Source organism: Piliocolobus tephrosceles, chromosome 21 (genome assembly GCF_002776525.5).
Source record: "Piliocolobus tephrosceles isolate RC106 chromosome 21, ASM277652v3, whole genome shotgun sequence".
Taxonomy (NCBI): domain Eukaryota; kingdom Metazoa; phylum Chordata; class Mammalia; order Primates; family Cercopithecidae; genus Piliocolobus; species Piliocolobus tephrosceles.
In genome coordinates, this window is record NC_045454.1 from 37,634,982 (window position 1) to 37,653,760 (window position 18,779).

The 18,779-nt window shown below is 49.4% G+C and overlaps 1 protein-coding gene across 1 annotated transcript in view; it reads right to left on the bottom strand.

Annotated features, from left to right (window-relative positions):
- LOC111554313 (cytochrome P450 4F22) overlaps nt 1-8,650 on the bottom strand; it is a 29,074-nt gene extending 20,424 nt beyond the window's left edge. Inside the window, exons 1-3 of the mRNA XM_023229747.3 lie at nt 8,544-8,650; nt 6,848-7,070; nt 2,883-3,027 (exon numbers count right to left, since the gene is read on the bottom strand). Of these exons, the coding sequence (XP_023085515.1) occupies nt 2,883-3,027; nt 6,848-7,069 (367 nt within the window). The 5' untranslated portion in view covers nt 7,070; nt 8,544-8,650. The remainder of the gene's footprint in view (nt 1-2,882; nt 3,028-6,847; nt 7,071-8,543) is intronic.
- Nucleotides 8,651-18,779: the final 10,129 nt, after the last annotated feature.

Sequence of the window (18,779 nt, forward strand, 5' to 3'; positions counted from 1 at the left end):
TGCCACTGCACTCCACTCTGGGAAGAAGAAGGAGAAGGAGAAGGAGAAGGAGGAGGAGGAGGAAGAGGGAGAAAGAAGAAGTAGAAGGAGGAGGAGGAGAGGAAGAAGAAGAAGAGAAGGGAGGAGAGGGGAAGAGGAGGAGTAGAGAGAGAAATAGAAGGAGAAGGAGAAGACGGAGGAAGAATAAAGGGAAGGAGGAAAAGAGAAAGAAAAACATATATTAAAAAGGCAGAAGAGGCCGGGCGCGGTGGCTCAAGCCTGTAATCCCAGCACTTTGGGAGGCCGAGACGGGCGGATCACGAGGTCAGGAGATCGAGACCATCCTGGCTAACACGGTGAAACCCCGTCTCTACTAAAAAATTTTAAAAAATTAGCCGGTCGAGGTGGCGGACGCCTGTAGTCCCAGCTACTTGGGAGGCTGAGGCAGGAGAATGGCGTAAACCCGGGAGGCAGAGTTTGCAGTGAGCTGAGATCCGCCCACTGCACTCCAGCCTGGGCGACAGAGCGAGACTCCGTCTCAAAAAAAAAAAAAAAAAAATCAGAAGAAGAGAAACCTTTGTTAGTACCTATCCATATTATTTTTTAACTTTTTAAAAAAATTTTTTAGAGACAGAATCTCACTCTGTTGCCTATGCTGGATGCAATGGCACAATCATAGGTCACTGCAGCCTCAACCTCTTGGGCTCCAGCAATCCTCCTACCTCAGCCTCCTGAGTAAGTGGGGCTACAGGCATGCACCACCACACCTGGCTAATTTTTAAAATTTTTTTTGTAAAGTTAGGGTCTTGCTCTGTTGCCCAGGCAGGTCTTGAACTCCTGGGTTCAAGTGATCCTCCTGCTGTGGCCTCCCAAAGTGCTGAGATTGCAGGCATGAGCCACTGCACGTGGCCTCTTATCCACATTATATTATTCAGCCTTCACAACGGCATCCATTTTACAGATCAAAACCTGAGACCCAGAGAGGCTAGATAAGTGGCTGGGGTCTCACAGCAGGCATGTGCCAAAGCCAGAATTTGGAGCCAACCCAACTCAGTTCTGGCCCGGGGCTCTTCCCACAAGTTGGTATTCATCCCTCAGAAGAGTCACTTCTCCCTCCCAAGGTCTAGGTTTTCTCCTTAGTTCAATGGGGATCGTCATCCCTTCACAAATGTAGTAATGGGAGACAAAGAGGCATCAAGAGGGAATAGCTGCAGAAGGCGAGGATGGCAGCTTCTTCTTTCACAGCTCCTGGGTGGCAGCCCTGGAGATGGTCCCCAGATGCATGTTTGTAGAGGCAAAGCTGTGACAGAGATCCTAAAATTCTTGGAATCCCCCACTTTTTTTTGTTTTGAGAGACTAAGTCTTGCTCTGTCACCCAGGCTGGAGTGCAGCAGTGGTGCAATCATAGCTCACTGCGGCCTCCAACTGCTGGGCTCAAGCAATCCTCTCACCTCAGCCTCCTGAGTAGCTGGGACTACAGGCACGCACCACCACACATAGCTAATATTTTTAAATGTTTTTGTACATTGATGGAGTCTTGTTAGATTACCCAGGCTGGTCTTAAACTTCTGAGCTCAAGTGATCCTCCCATCTCAGCCACCCAAGTAGCCGGGACGACAGGTGCGTATCAGTGCCACTGGGTAATTATTGATTTTTTTCGAGAGACAGGGTCTTACTATGTTGCCCAGGCTAGTCTCAAACTCCTGGCCTCAAGCAACCCTCCTGACTCAGCCTCCCAAAGTGTTGGGATTACAGGTGTGAACCACCACACCTGATCTACTGGAGTTCATTGGTTCATTTGAGAGTGAGCTCTCTCAGGTGTTCTCCGATACCTCTGGAGGTGCCCAGGTAATATGGTTTTGTTGTGTCCCCATCCAAATCTCATTTTGAATTATAGTTCCCATAATCCCCATGTGTCATGGAGGGATCCAATGGGAGGGGTAATTGAATCATGGGGGAGATTACCCCCGTGCTGCTGTTTCCATGATAGTGAATGAGTTCTCACGAGATTTGATGAATTTATACGGGGCTTTTCCCCCTTTAACTTGGTACTTCTCCTTCCTGCTGTCATGTGAACAAGGACGTGTTTGCTTCCCCTTCTGTTATGATTGTAAGTTTCCTGAGGCCTCCCCAGCCCTGCGGAACTGTGAGTCAATTAAACCTCTTTCCTTTATAAATTACCCACTCTAGGGCAGTCCTTTATAGCAGCGTGAGAACGAACTAATACACCAGGTACACAAGGCCACACTGAGGATCCAGAGTCCCGTTCATGAGGAAGATAGAGCTGGACACAGACATACCCAGGTCCAAAGGGTTAGGACTGAGAATAGGTCTGTCTGGGAAGTCAGGGAAAGACTCCTGGAGGAGGCGGCCATTGGAGCTGGGTGTCGAAGGCTGAGCAAGAGCTTGCCAAGCACACTTGGGAGTCTCACATCTTGGGATAGGTGTGGACTGCACAAGGAAGAAGCAATTCTTCCACATCTCCCTCCCTGCCAGTCAGAGTCAGCCCAAGTGATGACAACAGGCTGCAGGCTGAGTCACCAAGAGTCCTGGCCATAATGGGAGTGTCAGAACCAAATGATGGGAGTGCCATGGCCAGGGATTGAGTAACACTTACTTAACAAAACCATAGGGAATAACTGCCTATCCAAACATGCTTGGCTCTGACTGCCAGATGGATGGACATTCCCTCGAAGTTTCTGGAGCTCTTAGTCATTGTCACATCTTTGCCCATACGGTTCTCACAATCTGGATTGCCATTCTTGCTTTGGTGAACTCTTATTCATCCTTCAAAGCCCTATTCAAATGACCCTTCCTCTGGATATGCCACCTGTCTAAAATCTCAGATTTTAAAATCTGGGAGTTGAGGACTCACACATAGCTCAGAGGCCCAGTGCACCTACCTGAGGCTCCCAAAATGGGCTTGATGTAATCAGGGTGCACCAGAACCAACAGCGGCAGGACAGGTCCCATCCACACCAGGAGTATATGGTGCATGTTGTCTAGTACCTTCTTCTCATCTTGAAGGCCCGCCTCATTTGGAAGGTACTACAAGAGGTAAGGGAGGAGCAATGAGGAGGTACCCAGCCCCAGCTTCCCCCACTGCCTTCCTCCTGCCACCTCCTGTAGTCTCAAAACAAGCCCAATAGTGCTACATGATGATTTTAGGCAGCTGGCTGCACCTCCCTAGGCCTCCATTTCCTCATCTGAAAAAATGGAGAAGAATCAACTCTCCCTCTGAGGGCAGTAGAAAGGATTCATGAAATAACAAAGCAAGAGCCCCAGCATGGGCCTGACACTGGCTGATGTTCAATAGCTAAAAATAGTAGCCAAATGTAGTGGCTCACATCTGTAATCCCAGCGCTTTGGGAGGCCAAGGCAAGCAGATCACCTGAGGTCAGGAGTTCGAGACCAGGCTGGACAGCATGGTGAAACACCTTCTCTGCTAAAAATACTAAAATTAGCTGGGCTTGGTGGCAGGCGCCTGTAATCCCAGCTACTCAGGAGACTGAGACAGGAGAATCGCTTGAACCCAGGAGGCGGTGGCAGTGAGCCGAGATCATGCCATTGCTCTCCAGCCTGGGCGACAAGAGCAAAACTCCGTCTCAAAAAAAACATGCCTGTAAATCACAGCTACTTAAGAGGCTGAGGCAGGAGAACCACCTGAGCTTGGGAAGTCGAGGCTGCAGTGAGCTTCGAGTCAGCAAGGTCGAATGGTTTCTCTGAGGTTACAAGTTAAGTAGGTGACTGTTCTGGTTTAGGCTCCCCCAGAAGGAAGTCCTGAGACAATCGTTCTAGGGCAGGTAGTTTATTTGGGGGATGATCCCCAAAAACATGGGTAGTGACATAGGGAAAGAAGACCACCAGTAAACAATGAGTTGTCAAGGAAATTACCATTAAGGGCAACCAGGGCTCAGTCCCACTGGGGAGCTTTGGAGGACAGAGTAGCACATTGCATCTCAGAGTCATCCCACCTGAGGGCGAGGGAGCTGGGGTATTTATGTACCAATGCCCATCAGTCATTGGCTGAGGGTCACTCCTGGGGGCGTTAATTCCCAAGCTCACAGAACAAACAGTGGCAGAACAGGCACTGGGACTCTAGGCATGCACCACCAAGCCCGGCTAATTTTAAAATTTTTTGTAAAAACTGGGTCTTGTTCTATTGCCCAAGCTGGTCTCAAACCCCCGGGCTCAAGCAATTCTCTTGCCTTGGCCTCCCGATGTGCTAGGATTGCAGGTGTGAGCCACTGTGCCCAGCCTTTATTTCACCTGCAGAATGGGCTCCAGCCACCAGAGACAGCCCCTAGAACGCAGGAGCTGGCAGCTGGACGTCAGGCCACCGCATCCAAAAATGGGTTGAGAGGAATATGGGCAAGCTTTGGCATCATCTGCAAAGCTAGTACCTGAACCCAGGCCACCTAGCTGCAAAACTGCACTTCCTTACCTGTTGTATGAGGCAGGAAAGCTTCAGGCTCAACGTCAGAAAAATCCAAGTTCAAACCCAACCTCAGGTGCTGTGTGACTTTGAGCAAGACACTTAACCTCTCTGTGCTCAAATCTATGAAAGTATGAATCCATGAAATAGGACAGATCCATCCCTACTTCACAGGCTGTGAGAATTAGAGAAGAGCTCAGATACAAAGGAGCCTAACCCAGTGCCTAGCCGGTGATAAGGTTCAGCAATTGCCAAATGAGTAAAGCAACAAATGACCCCTTTCTAGCTCCTGTGTCTCCTTCTCCGTCAGGCTTAGCCCTGATTGTGTCCACACCCAAGCCTCAATTGCAGCCTCACCCAGCCCCCGTGGGCCCAGGAGCTGGGTTGGATGTACGATGTCAAGACTGTGCTTTACAGCTGGCCCTGACCAACTCCTTCAGGCACTAGAGCCTGGCAACTCCCTCTAGGACAACCATCAAATCCAGAGAGGGCTTTCTAGAGTAAGGGCATTGGAGATGGGGCATGAAAAATGAGTAGAAGGTGATCTAGCAGAGAAAGATACCTGGACAGAGAGTACAGTTTTGGCAAAGGCCTTGGAGGTGGGAGCCTTGTTACAGGAGTGGGAAGTGATTTTATGGAGCTAGGGAAGGATGGTGGAACAAGTGAGGAGGATGGAGGTTGGAGCCAAAAGGGTCTTGAACACCAGCCTTTTTCTGAATGGCAATAGGGAGCCATGGAGGGTGTGTGAGCAGAGGCAGGGATGTAATCCAAGAATCCCTCTGGGGCCAGGATGGGAGATGGACTAAAGGGATGAAACTGGAGGTAGGAACTCAAGGAGGAGGCTGGACCATGGACCATCAGGAGAGGATAAGGCCTGAGCAGGGGTAGGGGATGGAAGAAATGAAGGAGAAAACTCCAAAAGGGAAAGTCCAGCCTATCTCATCCAGAAAGTAGAGGTATCAGAGAGTAGAACTAAAAACAAGGAGGCTGAGCACAATGGTTCACGTGATGTCAGGAGTTTGAGATTAGCCTGGACAACATGGTGAAACCCTGTCTCTACTAAAAATACAAAAATCAGCCAGGTGTGGGGGCATGGGCTTACAGGCTTGCAGTCACAGTTACTTGGGAAGCTGAGGCAGGAGGATCCCTTGAGCCCAGGAGGTGGAGGCTGCAGTGAGCCATGATTGTACCACTGCACTCCTGCCTAGGTGACAGAGAAAGACCCTGTCTCAAAAAAAAAAAAAAAGGAAAAGTCCAACCTATCTCATCTAGAAACTAACTACAGAAACTAGAGGCATCAGAGGGTAGAATTGAGAGCAAGGAGGGTGAAGCTTGACAGGCTGGGTTTGAACCCCAGCTCTGCCACTTACAAGCTCTGTGACCTAAGGTCAGCTACTTAACCTCTCTGTGCCTCAGTAATCTTCCATGCAAAATGAGGCTAGTCAAGGGACCTACTTCCTAGAATTGTCAAGAGAACTGAATGAGTTAATATTTGTTTGGAAAAATACTTGGCACATATCTGCAAAATTAAAAAGGACTCAGCAGGCTGAGACCAAAGGATTGCTTGAGCTTAGGAGTTCAAGATCAGCCTAGGCAACATAGCGAGACCCTGTCTCAAAAAAAAATTTTTTTTTCAACGCAATAAAGGGATAAGAGTCCTGACCTGGGACTACAGCATTCAAGGGAAAACAGTGGAACCACATTGAGAATAGGATGTGTTCCCCTCCCCACCTCCATCCCTACCCTGGGATTCCAAACTCCAAAGGTAAAGGTACCTGTTGCTGCAGTGATAGCTATAAAATTATAGAGAGAGTTCTTTCTTTTTTCTTAGAGAGACAGGGTCTCACTAGGTCACCCAGGCTAGAATGCAGTGGCGCAATCATAGCTCACTGCAGCCTCAAACTCCCAGGTTCAAACAATCCTCCCGCCTCAGCCTCCCAAGTAGCTGGGACTACTGGTGTGTACCACTGCACTCAGCTAATTTTTGTAATTTTTCTTATAGATGTGGGTTCTCACTGTGTTGCCCAGGCTAGTGTCAAACTCCTTAGCTCAAGCAGTCCTTCTACCTCAGCCTCCCAAGTGGCTGAGACTACAATCGTGTACCACCACACCCATCTAATTTTTGTATTTTTTGTAGAGACGGGGTCTCACTATGTTTCCCAAGCTGGTCTCAAACTCCTGGCCTCAAGCAATCTTCCCACCTCAGCCTCCCAAAATAATTCATCTTTAAAGTTAGTTCTGCCTCCTCCCAACTGTGTGACCTTGGATAAACTGCTTGCCCTCTCTGAGCCTCAGCCTCATACCCCATCAAATAAATCTGCTGCTAGCCCCAACCAGATTCTTGGGAGGCTATGAGAAGTCAGCAGGCCCACCATCCTTACCTATTACCCTGCACCTGCCCAGCCCAGACCAGTCCTGCCTGGCCACACTTACCATGCCCAGGTGGCCCAGCAGCCAGTTGCGCCGGGGAGGCTGGGGGAAGCAGCGCAGCCGGCGGCAGGTGATGTAGAAGCTCCGGCACAGCCTCAGGAACCGCAGCAGCAGGCGGAACAGGAAGAAGAGCAGGAAGAGGAGAAGGGTGGACACCGCGTATATGCGGAACGTCGTCTTCTCCAGCCCCAGGAGGTGCAGCAGGTGGTCTGTGATGGGCAGCATCCTGGGGACACACAGGGTCAGGGGATCGGTGCCATGCACAAGATGATGACCCGTGGGGTCAGGCATGGCGTGCCTAGTGCACAGCAGGTTCCCAGCACATGTGAGTTCCAGACACCAAGGATATCTCTTCATTCCCCAACCATGACCTCCAGCCAGCTGGACAGATGGATGCACTCAGAGCCCTGCTTGTATGCTCTTAGCCTTGACTTTTGCAAGGTCACACTCTTGACTTCTTTACCATAGGGCATTCTCTGCCCATGCATAGCCAGTCAGGCTGGGAAACCAAGACCCCCCTCCCAAAGGAGCAGCTCTCAACCAATGACTGAGGCCCATTGGTGGATAAATACCCCAGCTCCCTCACCCCTTAGGTGCAATGACCCTGAGATATACGTTCCACACTCACTCCAGGCTTCCCCAATGAGATTAAACTCCAGCTGCCCACAGTGGAAACTCCCTATTGGCCACATCCTTTCCCTCTTTATCTTTTTTTTTCAGTTGAGATGAGATTCACATAACACAAAATTAATCATTTTAAAGGAAATAATTCAGTGGTATTCAGTACATTTACATATCATGCAACTACCACCTCTATCTAATTTCAGGACTTCTTTCTTTCCTTTTTTTTTTTTTTTTTTGAAAGAAGGTCTCCTCTGTCACCCAGGCTGGAGTGTGCAGTGGCACAATCACGGCTCACTGCAGCCTTAACCTCCCCAGCTCAAGCAATCCTCCCACCTCAGTTTCCCAAGTAGCTGGGACTACAGGTGCACGCCACCAGGCCCAGCTAATTTTTGTATTTTTTTGTAGAGACAGGGTTTTGTCATGTTGCCCAGGCTGGTCTCAAACTCCTGGGCTTCCGCCTTGGCCTCCCAAAGTGCTGGGATTACAGGCGTGAGCTACCTCACCCAGTTAGTTTCAGAACATTTTCATTATCCCAAAACAAAAGCCCATCCCTGTTAGTAGCCACTTCCCATTCTCCCTCCCTGGAGTCCCTGGCACCACTAATCTGCTTTCTGTCTCTATGGATTTAAGTATTCTGGATATTTCATATAAATCTATTAAATTCTATGCGGCCTTTTGTGTCTGGCTTCCTTCACTCAGCATCCTGTTTTCGAGGTTCATCCACACTGTAGCATCGATCAGAGCTTAATTCTTTGTACTGCTGAGCAATATTCCATTGTATGGATATTCCACATTTCCTTTTTTTTTTTTCTTTTAAGACAGGGTCTGGTTCTGTCACTTAGGCTGGAGTGCAGTGGCATGATCACGGCTCGCTCCAGCCTTGACCTTCCAGGCATATGTGATCCTCCTGTCTCAGCCTCCCAGGTAGCTGGGACAACAGGTGCGTGCCACCACATCTGGCCCCACATTTTCTTTACTCATTCATCTGTGGATGAACATTTGGGCTGTTTCCACCTTTTGGCTATTATGAAATATGCTACTCTGAACATGTGTGTACATTTATTTGTCTGAGTACCTGTTTTCAATTCTTTTGGGTTCACTTTCTTCTTCCTTGCTGGTATTTTCTGCGATCACTTCCCAAAAAAATTACTTTCACTCAGATCCTTGCTTTAGGGCCAGCACCTGAGGAACCAAAACAAAGTGAGTAGGTAACCATAATATGAATGAAGTAGTGAGCAGGCAGGAAAGGCTTGCCATGCGCCATGCACCACCATGCTCCAGTCAGTACCAGCCTCATCTCAGGGAATCTGATATGGTTTGGATCTGTGTCCCCACCCAAACCTCATGTTGAAGTGGAATCCCCAGTGTTGGAGATGGGGTCTAGTGGAAGGTGATTGGATCATAGGGGTGGTTTCTCATTAATGGTTTAGCACCATCCCCTTGGTGAGGTCTTCTAGATAGTGAGTGAGTTCTCATGGGATCTTGTTGTGGGTATTTTGTTTTTTGTTTGGAGATGACTGGGTCCTGCTCTTGTTGCCCAAGCTGGAGTGCAGTGGTTCAATCTCGGCTCACTGCAGCCTCCGCCTCCTGGGTTCAAGCAATTCTCCCATCTCAGCCTTCCATGTAGCTGGGATTACAGGCATGCACCACCATATCCAGCTAGTTTTTCAAATATATTTTGGTAGAGACGAGGTATCACCATGTTGGCCAGGCTGGTCTCAAACTCCTGACCTCAAGCGATCTGCCCACCTTGGCCTCCCAAAGTGCTGGGATTACAGGCATGAGCCACCCTTCCCAGCCTGGAATCTAGTTGTTTAAAAGTATGCAGCACCGGCCAGGCACGGTGGCTCAAGCCTGTAATCCTAGCACTTTGGGAGGTTGAGGCAGGCAGATCACTTGAGGTCATGAGTTTGACAGCAGCCTGGCCAACATGGTGAAACCCTGTCTCTACTAAAAATACAAAAAATTAGCCAAGCATGGTGGCAGGTGCCTATAATCCCAGCTGCGCCGGAGGCTGAGACAGGAGAATCGCTTATACCTGGGAGGCAGACATTGCAGTGAGCCGAGATTGCACCATTGCACTCCAGCCTGGGCAACAGAGCAAGAGTCTGTTTCAAAAAAAAAAATGTGTGCAACACCTCCTGTGTCCCTCACTCCTACTCCTGCACCAGCCAAGTGATGCAGCTACTCCTATTCTGCCTCCTGCCATGATTGTAAGTTTCCTCAAGCCTCCTGAGAAGCTGAGCAGATGCCAGCATCATGCTTCCCGTCCAGCCTGCAGAACCATCAGCCAATGACACCTCTTTTCTTTTTTTTTTTTTTTTTTTTTTTTTTTGAGACGGAGTCTCGCTCTGTCACCCAGGCTGGAGTGCTGTGGCCAGATCTCAGCTCACTGCAAGCTCCGCCTCCCGGGTTCACGCCATTCTCCTGCCTCAGCCTCCCGGGTAGCTGGGACTACAGGCGCCGCCACGTTGCCCGGCTAGTTTTTTTTGTAGTTTTTAGTAGAGACGGGGTTTCACCGTGTTAGCCAGGATGGTCTCGATCTCCTGACCTCGTGATCTGCCCGTCTCGGCCTCCCAAAGTCCTGGGATTACAGGCTTGAGCCACCGCGCCCGGCCTGACACCTCTTTTCTTTATAGTAATGAGAGAATGGACCAACACAGAATCATACACCAGTCCTCAGAGGTAGGTATTATCATTCACTCCATTTTCCAGATGAAGAAGCTAAATCCCGGCTCAATTTCTCAAACTCAGTGGAGACAGAAGCCGGCAGGGATTCCCCCAAGGCCCTGGCAAGGGTCACCCTCAATCACCGTCACTTTGAGGGACCAAGAATCTCAGATCACCCCAAGGAGATTCCTGAAAATGACTGAGTCCTCTTCTCTTCTCTCCTTCCCCCCCAGTACCAATGGCTGAGGGTTCTTCCCTCTGTACGGCTATCTCCTCAGGCATCACAGCTAAAGGTGTGTACTCCAGGTGCTCCCCTGAGCCCTCAGCCCCACCCACCCCTGCCAATAGTGCCCTCCACTAAGGGTTCAGACTAGCTTAGCTCTCTTTTCTTTCTTTTTTTTTCTTTTTGAGGCAGAGTCTCACTCTATTGCCCAGGCTAGAGTGCAAAGGGAAGAACTTGGCTCACTGCAACCTCCGCCTCCTGGGTTCAAGTGATTCTCCTGCCTCAGCCTCCCGAGTAGCTGGGATTACAGGTGCCCGTCACCACTCCCAGCTAATTTTTTGTATTTTTAGTAGAGACAGGGTTTCACCATGCTGTTTAGGCTGATCTTGAACTCCTGATCTCAAGTGATCCATTTGCCTCGGCCTCCCTAAGTGCTGAGATTACAGGCATGAGCCACCACACCAGTCCTCGCTAAGCTCTTCTGAAAGCCAACGCCAAACCACATTTTCCATGCAGAAGTGAAATTTCTTGGCTGGGTGAAGTGGCTCAAGGATGTAATCCCAACATTTTGGGAGATCGAGGCGGGCAGATCACTTGAGGTCAGAAGTTCAAGACCAGCCTGGACAACATGGTGAAACTCCATCTCTACTAAAAATACAAAAATTAGCCGGGCATGGTGGAGGGCTCCTGTAGTCCCAGCTACTCGGGAGGCTGAGGCAGGAGAATGGCGTAAACCCAGGAGGTGGAGCTTGCAGTGAGCCAAGATCCGACCACTGCACTCCAGCCTGGGTGACAGAGCGAGACTCCGTCTCAAAAAAATAAATAAATAAATAATAAAAATTTTAAAAAATGAAAAAAGAAAAAAAGACAGATAAAGAGAAAAAAGAAAAACGGAAAAAAAACAAGCCGATCACAAAAGGACAAATACTATATGATTCCACTTGTATGAGGTCCCTGAAGTAGTCAAACTCATACAAACATAAGTCGAATACGGGTTTCCAGGGGTGTGGGGGAAGGAGAATGAGGAATTAGTGTGTCGTGGGGATGGAGTTTCAGTTTGGAAAGATGAAAAAATTCTGGAGATGGATGGTAGGAATGGTTGCACAACACTGTGAATTTGCTTAATACCACTGAACTGTACACTTAAAAATGGCGAAGATGGCCAGGCGCAGTGGTGCACGCCTGTAATCCCAGCACTTTGGGAAGCCACGGCGGGTGGATGACTTGAGGCCAGGAGTTCGAGACCAGCCTGGCCAACATAGTGAAACCTCATCTCTACTAAAAGTACAAAAAGTAGCTGGGTGTGGTGGCGGTTGCCTGTAGCCCCAGCTACTCGGGAGGCTGAGGCAGGAGAATGACTTGAACTCAGGAGGCAGAGGCTGCAGTGAGCTAAGATAGTGCCACTGCATTCCAGCCTGGGCGACAGAGCAAGATTTCGTCTCAAAAAAAAAAAAAAAAAAAAAAAAAAGGCTAAGATGGTAAATTTCATGGTGTATGTGTTTTGCCACAATTAAATTTTTTTTTTTTTTTTTTTTGTGAGACAAAGTCTCGCTCTGTCACCCAGGCTGGAGTGCAGTGGCCGGATCTCAGCTCACTGCACTCGCTCGGCCTCCCAGGTTTACGCCATTCTCCTGCCTCAGCCTCCCGAGTAGCTGGGACTACAGGCGCCTGCCACCTCACCCAGCTAGTTTTTTTGTATTTTTAGTAGAGACGGGGTTTCACCATGTTAGCCAGGATGGTCTCGATCTCCTGACCTCGTGATCCGCCTGTCTCGGCCTCCCAAAGTGCTGGGATTACAGGCTTGAGCCACCGTGCCCGGCCTAAAAATTTTAACAACACAAAACTAGGCACTGTGGCAGCACCTGTAATCCCAGCTGCTAAAGAGTGGGAGGCGGAAGGATGACTTGAGCCCAGGAGTTGGAGGCTATAGTGCTCTATGTTCACACCTGTGAACAGACCCTGCACTCCAGCCTGGGCAACACAGCTAGAACTCATCTCTGAAAAAAATACAGACCAGCTGGTGTAGGTGATATTTCCTTTGGAAAGCCCAGAGTAGGGATAGGGATGAGGAGGAAGCAGCTTCCCAAATGGAAGTACAAGGAACTCCGAGTCACAGGTCCCAGGCAGACGCTCCAAACTCGAGATGCTGATGTGCAACTGGGCTGCTTCTCACACAGGCAACTCCAGGTAACCTGCTCCATAGGAAGCAACTGTGAGTATTTATTTCCCCTTTCTTCTTTTGAGACAGGGTCTTGCTCTGTTGCTCAGGCTGGAGTGCAGTGATACGATCATAACCCACTGCAACCTTGAACTCCTGGGTTAAGGGATCCTTCCGCCGCAGCCTCCTGAGAGTAGCTAGAACTACAGGCATGTACTACCATGCCCAGCTAACTTTTTAAATTTTTTGTAGAGATGGGGTTGGCGGGGGGGGGGGGGGGGGGGGGTCTTACTATATTGCCCAGGCTGGTCTTGAACTCCTGACCTTAAGCATTTCTCCCATTTCCACCTCCCAAAGTCCAAAGTCCTGGGATTAGAGGAGTGAGCCACCACGCCCGGCGGTGGTATTTCTTTCCATACCAGTTTAATGATGGTTAATGATTATCTCTAGCAATGCTGGGGAAGCCAGCTTGTGATAATTACTACTAATTAGAACTTTTCACTAAGTGCTGTTTTCGTTTTCTTTTTTCTTTTTGAGATGAAGTCTCGCACCGTAGCCCAGGCTGGAGTGCAGTAGTGTGATCCTGGCTCACTGCAACACTCACCTCCCGGGTTCAAGCAATTCTCCTGCCTCAGCCTCCCAAGTAGCTGGGATTATAGGCGCGCACCACCACGCCCGGCTAATTTTTATATTTTTTAGCCCATCTTGGCAGGCGCAAAAGTGCTGGCAGGAAGTCAACATATTCAGCCAACAGGGATCACGTGAATCATCACATCCACCCCCCCAGGAGCCACCTGGCTGCAGTTTAGTTCCCATCCCAGCCACCGCAATCCCCTTTCTAACAGCCTGTGACTCCCATACTCTAACACCCTCCATGGCTCCCTGCTCCCCTCAGCCTGACATCCAAAGCCCTTCAGAAACTCACTCCTGCCCATCCTCCACTTCAGCCTCAAAAAGTCCCCTCCTCTGGCTGAGCACAGTGGCTCACGCCTGTAATCCCAGCACTTTGGAAGGGCGAGGCGGGTGGATCACTTGAGGTCAGGAGTTCAAGACCAGCCTGGCCCACATGGCGAAACCCCGTCTCTACTAAAAATACAAAAATTAACCGGGCATGGTGGCAGGCACCTGTAGTCCCAGCTACTCGGGAGGCTGAGGCAGGAGAATCGCTTGAGCCTGGGAGGCAGAGGTTGCAGTGAACCGAGATCGTGCCATTACACTTCAGCCTGGGTGAGACAGTGAGACTCTGTCTCAAAAAAAAGTCCCCTTCTCAGTCTGCTTTGAGCCCTTCTTTCTTCACCCAGTTTGTAAATGTTGGGGCTTCTTGGAGCCACATTGTCTCCCCTTTCCTCTGTGCCCACATCCTGAGGATCTCACCCCTCCCGTGGTTTCAGCAATCCTGTCTCAAAGGCAATTCCCATGTCTCCGTGTCCAACACTGCCAGGTCCAGCCAGCTCCTGAACATCCCCCTGGGGACATCTCCTAGACCCTCAGATTCACCTCACCCTCTTCCTCCCTCTTTCAGCCACATCCAATCTGTTGCCAGGTCCTGCCAGTTGTCCATCCTAAACATCTTCAGAATCCATTCATCCTTCTCCATCCCCATCATCCCAACCCACATCAGGTCAGCACTGCAGTAGCCCCTTCCCACTGGTCCCCAGAGTTCCATCCTTTCTCCCTGCAAGAAATCCATTCTGCACACACAGCCAGAGGGATCTTCCTCAAATTAAATCAGATCATGAACCTCCCCTGCTCAAAATTCTCCCATGGCTCCCCACGTTGCTCTAAATGAAATTTAGACTCTTTTGTTGTCACAGTTTTTCTTTTAGAGACAGAGTCTTGCTGTGTTACCCAGGCGGAAGTGCAGTGGTGCAATCATAGCTCACTGCAGCCGCAAACTCCTGAGCTCAAGAGATATGATACCATATAAAATTTTCTTTCTTTCCTTCTTTCTTTCTTTTTTCTTTTTTTTTGACAGAGTCTCGCTCTGTCACCCAGGCTGGAGTGCAATGGCACAGTCTTGGCTCACTGCAACCTCCGCCTCCCAGGTTCAAGTAATTGTCTGCCTCAGCCTCCAGAGTAGCTGGGATTACAGGCATGCGCCACCACACCCAGCTAGTTTTTGTATTTTTAGTAGAGACGGGGTTTCACCATCTTGGCCAGGCTGGTCTTGAACTCCTGACCTCGTGATCCACCTGCCTCAGCCTCCCAAAGTGCTGGGATTACAGGCGTGAGTCACCGTGCCCGATGACACTATATAAAATTTTCATTTGAGAGTTTCTCATCTGTATCTAGTTATATCGCCTGGTTTGGAAACTTCTCTGAAACTGACTCTATCAATAATCTAATCAACAAAGATCGTATCCACATGTATGTGGTTAGACATTTTTGTTTCATTGACTAACCCAGGACCATTTCAGTGATGCAAATTGTGTGCCCTCTGGTTCAGCTGAAACAGTCCTGGACTTTCAAAAATCTTGAATAAGTCTCCCACAGTTGTACAAATTGGACAATTTAGGAATTTAAAACTTTAGATGATCATTTGGTTCCATTTTTATTTTATTTTTATTTTTGTTAATGCAAATAGGACTTAAAAGAACTTTGATCTCCATTTTAAATATTATTTTTAAAAATCGTGTATCCAGCCGGGCGCGGTAGCTCAAGCCTGTAATCCCAGCACTTTGGGAGGCCGAGACGGGCGGATCACGAGGTCAGGAGATCGAGACCATCCTGGCTAACACGGTGAAACCCCGTCTCTACTAAAAATACAAAAACTAGCCGGGTGAGGTGGCGGGCGCCTGTAGTCCCAGCTACTCCGGAGGCTGAGGCAGGAGAATGGCGTAAACCCGGCAGGCGGAGCTTGCAGTGAGCTGAGATCCGGCCACTGCACTCCAGTCCGGGCGTCAGAGTGAGACTCCGCCTCAAAAAAAAAAAAAAAAAAAAATCGTGTATCTATACATACGACTCTTGAGCACTTAGCTTTCACTACAATACAGGATATGATCTCCATGTAGTTAATATAAACCTGCAGGCTGATTTTCCAGAGTGCTCGATACTGTTAATTACATCTCCATTAGGGCTAAAAAAAATGACCTACGTTTCTCTATATAGCTGTGTTGCTTTTGATGCTGTGTTACTGTACACAGAAGTGTGTGCACTGGGCCGGGGGTGATGGCTAACGCCTGTAATCCCAGCACTTTGGGAGACCCAAGTGGGGCGGATTGCCTGAGCTCAGGAGTTTGCGACCAGCCTGGACAACACGGTGAAATCCCATCTCTACTAAAATACAAAAAATTAGGCCGGGCGCGGTGGCTCAAGCCTGTAATCCCAGCACTTTGGGAGGCCGAGATGGGCGGATCACAAGGTCAGGAGATCGAGACCATCCTGGCTAACCCGGTGAAACCCCGTCTCTACTAAAAAATATACAAAAAACTAGCCGGGCGAGGTGGCGGGCGCCTGTAGTCCCAGCTACTCAGGAGGCTGAGGCAGGAGAATGGCGTAAACCCGGGAGGCGGAGCTTGCAGTGAGCTGAGATCCGGCCACTGCACTCCAGCCTGGGCGACAGAGCGAGACTCCGTCTCAAAAAAAAAAAAAAAAAAAAAAAATTAGGTGGGCTTGGCAGCGTGTGCTGTGGTCCCAGCTACTCGGGAGGCTGAGGCAGGAGAATCACTTGAACTCAAGAGGCGGAGGTTGCAGTGAGCCAAGATCGTGCCACTGCACTCCAGCCTGGGTGACAGAGCGAGATTCCGTCTCAAAAAAATAAAAATGATAAAAGAAGTGTGTGCACTGAGGCTCTGTGTGTGATCCGTATGGAAAGCCTGGTACCCCTGCGAGTTAAGTACTGCCTCCATTCATTGTTCACACTGGAATTTTTCTCCCCATGGAATGTAAGTAAAACTTAATGTTTGTTACCAATAAATGGTAATCCTAAAAAAAAAAAGAGAGAGAGAGAGAAAGCTTTGAGGACCCAGGAGAAATGGTGGCAGCCGTTGGAAAGGGCCTGAAGGAACTCAGGGCAAGGGTGGAAGGGAAACTTAAGTCTACTGTCCACTTTTTCTAGTCCTTTTGGTTTCCAATACCATGAGCACATGTCACCCATTCAAAAAAATTTAATCAGTTATAAAAATTCATTAGTTTACTGCACAACACAAAGAGTGAATCCTAATGTAAACTATGGAGTTAGTTAATGGAGGAAAGGTATCAGCCGGGTGAAGTGGCTCATGCCCATAATCCCAGCACTGTGGGAGGCCAAGATGGGAGGATCACTTGAACCAAGGAGTTTGAGACCAGCCTGTGCAACATAGTGAGACTCCATCTCTACTAAAAAACAAAAAAATCAGGCCAGGCGCGGTGGCTCATGCATGTAATCCCAGCACTTTGGGAGGCCGAGGAGGGGGGATCACTTGAGGTCAGGAGTTCAAGACCAACCTGGGCAACATGACGAAACCCTGTCTCTCCCAAAAACAAAAAAATTAGCTGGGCATGGTGGTGGATGCCTGGAGCCCCAGCCACTTGGGAGGCTGAGGCGGAGGTTGCAACGAGCCAAAATCACACCACTGCACTCCAGCCTGGGGGACAGAGTAAGACTCTATCTCAAAACATAAATTAATTTAATTTAATGTGAACTTTGACTCCAACAGGCCTGGGTTCAAATCTCGGCTCTCCTCTTCCCTAGGTTGTTAGCAGCCTTGGGTGAACCCAGTCCCTGCCATCAGCCTCTCTTTGCCAATCTGTGAAATGGGTTGATAGTAACAGGACCTAACCCCTAAGGTTGTTTAGGAGGCTCAGTGAAATGAGGTATGGCAAGGCCTTGTCACGTAGCTCACAAAATGTTAGCCATGATGACTACTCCTATTATTGCTATTTGATAGAAGTGAGAGCAGTTCAAAGGTGGCACCCTCAGAATGCTGTGGGCGGCTGGCATGCCCACTCCCTATCTACACCAGCCCCCAATCTCATCCAGCAGGCCAGCCTTGGCAGAGGTGGCCCTGCCCTGCCGGGGCCCGCATGATCTGGCGGTGGTGAAAGCCAGTGACTGACTTTGTGTCCCGGCCCACGCCTAGGGTGCGCCGGTTTGTCAGGTTGGCCCAGCCATTCACCAGCTAAGGACTTGTCATACAAGGTGTGTGGGCTCCCAAGAAGGAATGCAGGGCATGGACCCAGGCCGACGCCAGGTATCAGATACGTGCCTCTTCTTGAACTGCAGGGGCTGGGACCAGCCAGGAGCCTGACAGAAGAGCACCCCAACGCTGGCCCCATCACCCTACATCCCAGCCCTGCTTTTCACTCCAAGCCTTTAGTCAAGGCAGCCTGCTCCCATCCACACTGATTCATGGTACCACCTTGACTTCCTCAACATCAGAGGGCTGGCTTACCCCAGAGACTCATACATTCCCCCAAAGTGCCAGACCGCAGAAGGCCGGAGCTGAGAGGGGGCTTCTAAGTTGTTTTGTTGTTGTTGACTATTTGTTTTTTTTTTGGTTTTTTTTGTTGTTGTTTTTTAGACAGGGTCTTGCTCTGTCCTTCAGGCTGGAGTGCAGTGGTGTGATCTTGGCTCAATGCAGCCTCCCCCTCCTGGGCTTGAGTGATCCTCCCACGTCAGCCTCCTGAGTAGCTGGGACTACAGGCGCCTGCCACCATGCTCAGCTAATTTTTTTTATTCTTTTGTTAAAAAAAATTAATAAAGGGCCGGGCACGGTGGCTCACACCTCTAATCCCAGCACTTAGGGAGGCCAAGGCAGGAGGATCACCTGAGGTCGGGAGTTCGAGACCAGCCTGACCAACATGGAAAAACCCCATCTCTACTAAAAATACAAAATTAGCTGGGCGTGGTGGCACATGCCTGTAATCCCAGCTACTCAGGAGGCTGAGGCAAGAGAATAGCTTGAACCGGGGAGGCAGGGGTTGCAGTGAGCCAAGATCGCGCCATTGCACTCCAGCCTGGGCAACAAGAACAAAACTCCATCTCAAAAAAAAAGAAAATTAATATAGGGTATCCCTATATTCCCCAGGCTGGTCTCAAACTCCTGGGCTCAAATCATCCTCCAGCCTTAGCATCCCAAAGTGCTGGGATTACAGGTGTGAGCCACCGTGCCCAGCCTGGCTTCTAGGTCTTGAGTCTCCACTCAGCACTCTAAATTTCTAAGGTTCTGAGAAAGAGCTTCAGAGTCATTTATGACTAATGAGGGCAGGGCCGAGTTGGCAAATGGGGTAAAGGAGACAGTCCTATCGCAGCTTTGATCATATTCAAACCTTTTGCTAAA